Below are 9,197 nucleotides of genomic sequence, written 5' to 3'. Positions count from 1 at the left end.
ACGCAGACCTGACATCACAGGTGGTGGGGCTAAGCAGGGTGGAGACCGGAGAAGAAATCCCATAAGGTAGAATTGGAGTGATGCAGCTATTTTGAAAGAAATTTCTTGGCGGTGATCGTGAAGGTTGGGCTACTCCAGAGAGTAGTTATTAAAGTCAGTCTGGGTCAAGGGTAAAAGGCGTGTCTTTTGGGCATAGAGGGGGCGTGGTCTTATAATTGATTTGTCTGGGAGCAGAACCCAAGAGGTCAGATGACCTAAGTGGGTGGAGTCTTGGGCGGAGCCTAAGCGATGAAGTCAGAGTGGCAGAGTCTGAGGGGGTGGGGTTTCAACGTCCAGCGCTGTGGTGCAGGCGCAGGAGGTCCTGCATCCATCTTCCTCTCCTGTCCGTCCTTACTATAGACTGTTTTCTTCCATGGTTTTTTGAACCCAGTCCCGGTAGTGGCATACGCTGGTGTAGACAGCGGGTCTCTGGGGTCTGGAACAAGGCTCAGATCCCCCAGACACGATACCCGCCAGGGTTCCGTTGCACACCAGGGGTCCCCCAGAGTCACCCTGTGCATGGCGAAGAGCAGAGCTGTTAGCTGGGTCTGTTCATGAGAATCGAAGCTTCCTTCTTCTGAGAAAGCCTCTGGTTTCTTGCTGTTCAACACCCAGGGGGTCTGGTTTGCAGTCTCCCCTCCCTCAGACCCAGGAACAAAAGCTCACAGACCTCACCCCCACCTCATCATGTAGCATCCTGGGCTCCCAGAATCATTCAGGGCTCAGCCTGGATCCCCAGGACCCTTCTTCCCTAAGTCCTGGAGTCTGTGGCTCCAGGCATCTCCTGCCCTAAGGTCTGGAAAAGGGCCTCCATTTTCCTGCAGGGGGTGGCTCACCTGGCAGGATCCTCGGCCACCCTCCCACAGGCCAGCACACAGCATCTTGTCAGAGATGTGGCCTGGGTACGCCCAGCGACAAAGCCTGTTGTCCAGGATGCTGATGTTGGCGCACTGAAGTGTCATTGGGTACTGTACTGTTGGGGAAGAAGGAAGAGGATAGAGGATGTTTCCAAAATCCCAAGCAGCACCCTCCAGAACCTTCCCTGTAGCCCTTCCTTCCCCGGGACTCCTACAGAGCCACAGGGCCAAGATCCACAGACGGAGGTAAGAGATATCAAGCCAGTCACAGGGTTGGAGAAGAACAGATGTATAAGACGGGGAGAAGACCAAAAGGGAGAGGAAGGTGTGTTTGTGCGCGTGCATGTGTGCATGTGAGTGCGTGTAGTTCACAGGGGTGGGGTGAATAGAGACCAGGGAGGGAGATGGACACCCTTGAGAGAAAAAACACTGTCAGAGGCAAATGGAAGGGCAGACACACAGAGAAAAGGGTCGAGAGGCGTTAACAGGAAGCAGACAGCACAGTGGAAGCCCTGGTTTCTTGCAGACAGAAATCCCTGGAGTGTCTCTGTATTATTTGATCTTGCCAAGTGAGTGCTATTTTGAGAGTGTGAACACCTTTAGCCATTCTTTGAATTTTATTATTTTTTATACTTATTTTTTTTGAGACAGATTCTCACTACAAAGCCTTGGCTAGAATGTAGACCAGGCTGGCTTCAGATTCCTAGAGATCTGCCTGCCTCTGCCTCCCGAGTTCTGGGATTAAAGACATACACCACCATACCCTGCCCTGGACTTTCTGTGTGTGTATGTGGTATACACACTTGTGGAATGTACACAGCTGTGTATGAGTATACAGAGGTCAAAGGAGGCCATTTGGCCCCCTGCTATGTCACTCTACTTATTATTCCCTTGAGACGAAGTCTCTCATTGAACCTGGAGTGAGGCTGGAAGCTAACACGTCCCATAGTGGGGAGGCTTGGGAGGCAAAAAGGAGGAGGATGGGAAGAGGAGAAAAAAGGAGAAGGAGGAAAGGAGGAGGAAGAAGGGAAGAGAAGGAGGAAGGAAAGGAAGAGGAAAAGGGGAAAAGAGGAAGAAGATGGAGGAAGAAGGAGAGGGGAGATAGAAAAGAAGTCGGAGCAGAAAAAGGGGAGGGAAAAGAAGAGGAGGATATGAAGGAGGAATGGAGGAGGAAGAGGAAGCCAGGTAGAGGGAGAGGAAGAGCAGAGAGGGGAGATGTTAGGAATGAGTGAGGCTCAAAGGCACATCCATACGTTTTGAGCTGGACACGCTGCCCCAGCCAGAGATAAGGCACTGGGAGCCCACGGTCGGCAGGCTCTGGCTGAGGTTGAGGGGCTGCACAGCTGCACTCATCTGGACCTTCCTGGGTAGCCGGATCAGCATGATGTCATCATTGTGGTCATTGGCGGAGAGATCCGAATTGAACCCGGGATGGGGGAAGAAGTCTGTGGCCAGAAGCAGCTTCTCAGGGCCTTCCCACTGCCACAGATGATGCTCCCCAAGGCGGACCCACAGGTACCTGTGAGGACAGACCGGCTGCGGACAGGTGGCTCAGTCCTCCCAAGTGCCTCTCCACAACCATACACCCTCTTTGAGGCTCTTAGCCCACTGTTTGGAGTCAACCACCTTTTTTGCTACCCCACCTGGGGCCTCAGGGGCCATTAAATGACCTGGGTCATTAAAACCTTATGGATGCATGGGGACCCCACCCCTGCCCCCACAGGTCTGGTGGCTTCTGCGGAGGTGGTTTTAAGTGTTTTCAGTGTATGTGTGGAGGGGATGGGACACGGAAAATTTCCATGCCGCTCCCACCTGTAATATCCTTTATCACCCAGATAGTTCCTCCTCAGATCTAACCCAGGTTCTCTTGCTGTGACCCAGAAAACTTGCTCTGGTCTGAGTCCATGCTTTGGATATTTGGGGACTTTCTAAGGTCCCCATGTCCCCTAGCCTCTGACCTTCAATGGTGATGATTGAAAACGCAGGATCTGGGAGTTTGCGGTGTTATTTTTGCCTACCCCTCTCTGACAACCTGGGGGGGGGGAGGCAGAAGTTAGCCCTTTCATGCCATCTAGCCTCCCTGACTCTTCCCCCATCTCCACAGCCCTGCCTTTTCTCCTCTTATCTCAGGGACTAAATCAAACATCACTCTCTCAGCCCAAGATGGTACCCATCTTGGAGGGATGCGTATTGGGAAATTGCTGGCAAGAATGTTGGAACAGCCTGGGTGACCTTGGCCGGGGCAATGAACAGAGAATTCTTTCACCCCATTGGGTCCAGGACCCTAGAACACCTGGAATCATGATCCTAGAATTCTAAGAGTCTAATACCTCATTGCCCAGGCTTCTGGGTTTCTGCGGTGCTTCACTTAGGGAACTGTACAGATCCAAGCTTCTAATATTCTACATCTTATTTCACCACAACGTCTGAGACCTTAGTCCTGGATGAGGGCCTGCCATCCAGCACTCAGGAGGTGGAGGTCAGAAGACAGGAGTTCGAGGCCATCTCTGGCTATAGCAGGTTCAAGGCCAGCCTGGGCTATGTGAAATCTTGTCTGAAAAACAAACTCCAGGATTTTAGAATTGTCTGCATCAAACCTAATGGTCAAAGGTCATAGACTCCCAGTGTGCTAGGAGAGGAAGGCAAGAGCCTTACCATTCTAGCAGTCTGTAAACACTTGATTTAGAAAATGTTAAGCATCCACAGCTTGAGTCCCTGAGAGAAGCCCTCTTGGTCCGTAAGATTCTGCAGTGGTGGGATTCTGGGACATTAAACCAGATTTATTTGTTCATTAGTCTAAGCTTCTAGAATTCTCTATGATCCAAACACTGTCTGAAAATTTTAGCAATTTCTGACTATAGGACTCGGTAATTTTTCCTTCTGTCTTCTGTCTTCCTGTCTCTCGCCCCTTGTCTGTCTCTCCAGAACTTTCTCCACTCCCTTTCACCCCTCCCATCGTTCTTCTTTTCCCTTCTCTCTTCATCCTCTCTTCTGTGTTCCTTCCATCACTCTTTCCTTTCCTTCTTCCCTTTTCTCTCTTTTATTTTTCTTGAGAGAGTCGCACGTGTCCCAACTGGTTTAGAGTTCTCAGTGTAACTGAGGATGATGTTGAATTCCTGGTTGGTGTAGGATGCCTGTAATCCCAGCACTCTAGGGAGGCCGATGTCTGTGATCTGTGTTCCAGGCCAGTCTGGTTTACATTGCAAGTTCCAGGATAGCCAAGACTACACAGCAAGACCCTGAAGAGCCTTAGTTTTGGGTCTTAGAATAAGGTGTTTGAGCAGGGTCCCCTACGAACCCCGGCCTGGTGTCAGACCTCTCACTACCTCCAACCCATGAGCCCACCCCCTCCCCCCCTCAGCCCTTTCCCTTCTGTTTCCCAGCCCTGGACACTCACGGCTTTCGGCAGTGGGCAGCTGTGAGGAGCCATCGGTCACTGAATGAGCGTGGCTCCGCAGGCAGCTGCCGGTGTGAGGGTAGAAGAGGCCCGCCTGCCAGGGCTGAGAGTGCCGCTGGCATTCCGGTGCTCCCACGGTGCGGGTGTCGGCTCCACAGTGGCCTGGGGTGCAGGGGAGGGCACAGGGGTCAGAACCAACAGGCTGGGGAGAGCTCCAGGAGGAGGATGCTAGGGAGTCCAGAGGGCAGAGGACACTGCATAGGGTAGCATGGGGTGGAGGGCACGGGGCTGGGCTCTCACCTGCCAGCAGAGAGAGCAACACGAAGGTGGAGTCCCAGCTTCATGGCCTTGGGCGCAGATCCAGCGGGCTGCAGCTGGGTGCCTGGCCTTCTTTATGGTAAGCCATAGAGATCTTCCTTCCTCCTCCCTGGGGCCGCCCAGTGATTAATCAGGGTTGAGAAATGTCCCCGGGGGAGGGGGAAGGGCTGTTGCCAGGGTCCTCTGAGAGGGAAGGTGGGTGCATGGGGGTTCTCCATGGGAGCTCTCACCAGAATGGGCTAAAAGGGGAGGAGGCTGGACCTTAGAGAGCTTCCGCCAGAGCTTTAGGAGTGTGGGGGCTGGCTTCCCATGACCTTAGGCTGTGAGATCTGGGTCCAGAATGTTCTGTGGTTTGGAGGAAGAGGAGGAGTGGAGGGAGGAGGAGGAAGAGAAGAAGGAACAGGAAGGGGAAGGAAGAAGAGAGGAGGAGGGGGCATAGAGAGACAGACAGAGGGAAAGAGAATATGAATGTATTAGAGAGAATGAATGATGTTCTTTCCACCAAACCTAACCTGTTCTGGGACTGGGATCAGGGCTCCTTCCCTCAGGCACAGGGGCCTCTCCTGTGGTGTTTGAGAAATCTGTCCCTATCTGGACTAACCCACTCTTCCCCATCGTCCCAAGAACCCCAAGAACCCAAGGGCTCCACTTCTTTGGTACAAGCCCAGGCATCTCTCCACCTCCCCCCTCCTCCAACACCCCCGGGTGTCCATTGTCTTACCCATCTCCTCACCCATATTTCCCTCACCCCTATTTTATCCATTTTTCCTTGCTTCTCCCCTCCCAGCATAGGGTGAATCCCCTGGAAAGCCCAGTCTGGGTCTGACTCATTCCTGTCCCCAGTATCACCCTGTTCTGGGTGGGGCTCTCTGGAGTCCTCCAAAGATGGTAATGATCCAGTAAATGTCTTTCCCCCATATCTTTCTTTTTCTGATAAACTCTTACTTGTCTTCAAGATCCAATCCAAACGCCATCTCTCTGGCTTACCTTCCATGTTTCCTCCCAGGCCAAGGCTGACTGGGCCCTGACAGCACGTCCACTTTCTGCTGCCCTGCAGCCTGAATATCAGGTTTCGATTTGCCTCCTGGAACACTCCTTCCCCGTGACATTGCACTCTGAGCTGGAACATCTGTGCCCTGGTTTTCTTGGGGGTAAAGATTAGATGCATGACTTAGTGGCTGGGATCCTTAATGACAATAATAAGCAGAGCTTCAGGGAGGGGGCAGATGGCACTAATTAACAGATGTTAATTAAGAATTGCCTGGGGGGATGGTTCAATGGGTAACACACTTGCTGCGCAAAACCTGAGTTCAACCCCCCAGTGCCCTGTTAAAATAACACCCACACAACACAACACACACACACACACACACACACAGAAAACAAAGAGCACAATGGTTCTTGTGCTTATAAATCCCAATACTGGGGAAGGATGGCCGACAGATTGGCTGGCAGCTAGGCTAGCCAATCTGTGAGTTCAGTGGGAGGGCTTTGCACCAAAAACAAGAAGGACCAATGAAAAGCCCAGTGGCTACCGGCGCTTGCTGCCTGTTGACCTGAATGGCTCCTCAGGCCCACCTGGTGGAACGCAGACAGAACTGGTTTTTACAATTGTCTTTTGACCTCCACATATGCACTGTGGAACGAACCCCTCAGTCCCATCCCATGTACATTGCATGCAAATTAAAAATAATTAAATGTAATAAGAAGAAGGTAGTGAGGGGATTGAAGAGATGGCTCAGGGTTAAGAATCCTGACTGCTCTTCCAAGAGGCCCTGAGTTCAATTTCTAGCAACTACCTGATGGCACACAGCTGTTCCAGCTCCAGGGGATCGGAACGCCCTCTTCTGGCCTCCTTGGGCACTGCAGTCACAGACATGTGCAGGGCAAAACACCCATACATGGTAAATAAATTATATATATACATATATATATATATATATATAATTAAGAACATATTTGCAAAGAGAAGAACGGGTGGGGAACAATAGGTGGAGGTAAATGATGTAGGTCCTCTGACCTCCACATGCACACACACATGTGTGCATGCACATATACACAAACTGAAAAAAAAAATCCAGCAACTGTGTTTCCATTCACCACAGAGCCCACACAGAGCTGTGCACAGTCTTCAAGTGCTTGCTAGCCAAGGGCACAAACTAGTCCCCATTCAGTCACGGGTTTGTCTCTGAAGCTGGGACTGGATGCTGCGTGCTAAGGACTGCATATGTATTTTAAGAGCATATTCTAGGGACTGGAGAGATGCTCTGTGGTTAGGAGCACTTGGCCGCTCTTCAGAAGACCCTGGTTCAGTCTCCAGCATCTACATCAGGTGGCTCACAATAGCCTATATTGTGAGTCATAAACACCAGATCCAGGAGAATCTAATGAATGCCCTCCTCTGGCATCTGAAGGTACATGCTCATCCACACGCACATAAAATTAAATAAAGATAAATAGATCTTTAAAAATGTACGTGTTAAGCTGAGTGGTGGTGGTGGCGCACGCCTTTAATCCCAGCACTCGGGAGCAGAGGCAGTGGATCTCTGTGAGTTCGAGGCTAGCCTGGTCTACAGAGGGAGTTCCAGGACAGGCTCAAAGCTACACAACAAAATCTTATCCCACAAAACCAACCAAACAGAAGAGTTCATGTTAGTAACTATCTTTAAAGAAAGTTTTGTTTGTGTTCCAGATGTTTGTTAGTGCCGGGTCTCACTGTGGCTGCATCTCAGAGCAGTAAGGACCTTTTAACTGGCGAGCCATTTCAGATACCTCCTTAAAGATTACATTTATTTAATTTGTTGTATGTGGGTGTGATACAGAGCAGTGTGGAGGTCAAAGGACAACTTGTGGGAGTCATTTCTCTCCTTCCGCAGTGTGGGTCCTGGGGATCAGGCTTGGCAAACTCACATTGAGCCCTGGGTCATCTCGCCTGCACAGTCATCCACAGTGAGACTTTATATAAAAATAGATTTTAAGAATTTATTTATGGTATGAATATTTTGCATAACATGCATACTTGGTATCTGCGGAGGTCAGAGGAAGGCATTTGGCCCCTGGGACCGGAGTTATGAGTTGGTTTGTAGGCCACTGTGTGGGTGCTGGGAATTGAGTCTGTATCCTCTGGAAGAACAGTCAGTGCTCTAAACCACCCCTCAATAGCCTGGACTTAAAGAAGAAGTTTGTTTTATTATTTTATTTAATATACCAGCATCTCTGTTTCAGGGTGGAGGACTGAAGTTAGAGTGTGCAATGAACAGGATGCCATCCAATAAAGACACAAACAGGACAAAAGGAATGGGGGCCACAGAGGACATGGATGGAGCCATTGAGATCAGAAACCAACACGGGACTCTTGTCTATGGCAATCGGGAAGGCCTCCTGGAGGAAGTGACCCTCACAGAGATGTGAATGAAAGGAATGTGAGACTTGTCTGATGAGCAGCTTCCTGGGGGGTGGGGCTTGGTTAGAGTCATCTCTGGGGCCTGGCTGAGGACATGGGTGAATTACTGCAGACATTGAGGCCGGTCTGTAAGACCCCTGCTTACTGTTGCTTCCGATCCCAGATGACACAGAGGACTGACATTTCCTGAGTGTGCTAATGTGTGGGATGGGAGCTGTAGGTCACACTCCATGTTCTGACCTTGGAAAACAACACTCCATGGGCCTTTGCTGGGAACAGGGACTTTTCCGTTGTCCATTATTTTCTCCCCTTCCCATACTGGACCTGACAGTTTCTAATTGTTTGGAAGGGGAAAATGTGCGAATTGAGTAAGCGAACACCTTTCTCTATAGCCTTTTTTCTGTTGAACTCTTTTTTGTTTGTTCATTTGTTTGTTTTTGTTTTTTGAGACCAGGTTTCCCTTTAGCTTTGGTGCCTGTCCTGGAACTAGCTTTTGTAGACAAGGCTGGCCTCGAACTCACAGAGATCCGCCTGCCTCTGCCTCCTGAGTACTGGGAATTAAAGGCGTGTGCCACCACCGCCCGCTTCTGATGAACTCTTATTCAATCTTCAAGACCCAAACTATATCTGTGCCCCCTTTCTTTAGGTCTAGGCTAAGTCAGTATGCTCAAACACATTTCCATTTCATCTGACTTCTATGGAGAGCCCACCCACTTCAGAATAGAAACATTTACCCACAAACCATATCAGGAGGAGGGAATTAATTTCTTTGACAAAACTGTCAGAGCCCCTTAACATAAGGCACAGTGTTTTCTTAACCCCCACAGGGAGGCTCCTTGGTGAGGCTAGCAGCAGATATTTTGCTGTAGCTGGGAGTGGGCATGGGCCCCCAGGAAGGCAGAGACTGTGCCAGGGACCCAAAGTCAGGGTGGTTCCTTCCAGGTCCAGAAGAACTGGTGTTGGGTGAGCCCAAAAATGAGATCTTTGGGAGGAGGAGAGGAAGTGGTTAAAAGACACTTCTGAAAGCTTAGGGGAATGGAGAATTTGATTTTCCCACTGTGGATGGGGTGGAAGTGCAGCCAGCTAGAAAAGGAACATAGGGAAGAGAACCCCTTCTTCAGAGCTTAGTGAAGGTTTCTCACTAGCGAAGTGTCAGGGGTTCCAGCCACAGTTAACCATTGAG

At 50.3% G+C, this 9,197-nt stretch overlaps 1 protein-coding gene across 1 annotated transcript; it reads right to left on the bottom strand.

Annotated features, from left to right (window-relative positions):
- Positions 1-393: 393 nt before the first annotated feature.
- On the bottom strand, positions 394-4,637 carry LOC119802924 (kallikrein-9-like). The gene is given in 8 exon segments (XM_038314134.1): positions 394-552; positions 876-1,012; positions 2,150-2,415; positions 4,294-4,334; positions 4,336-4,371; positions 4,373-4,455; positions 4,594-4,621; positions 4,623-4,637. Coding segments are annotated over 8 exon segments (765 nt in total).
- Positions 4,638-9,197: the final 4,560 nt, after the last annotated feature.

This window comes from Arvicola amphibius, chromosome 12 (genome assembly GCF_903992535.2).
Source record: "Arvicola amphibius chromosome 12, mArvAmp1.2, whole genome shotgun sequence".
NCBI classification, from domain to species: domain Eukaryota; kingdom Metazoa; phylum Chordata; class Mammalia; order Rodentia; family Cricetidae; genus Arvicola; species Arvicola amphibius.
The sequence above is the reverse complement of the archived record's forward strand: the minus strand, read 5'-3'. Positions and strand labels throughout refer to the sequence as shown.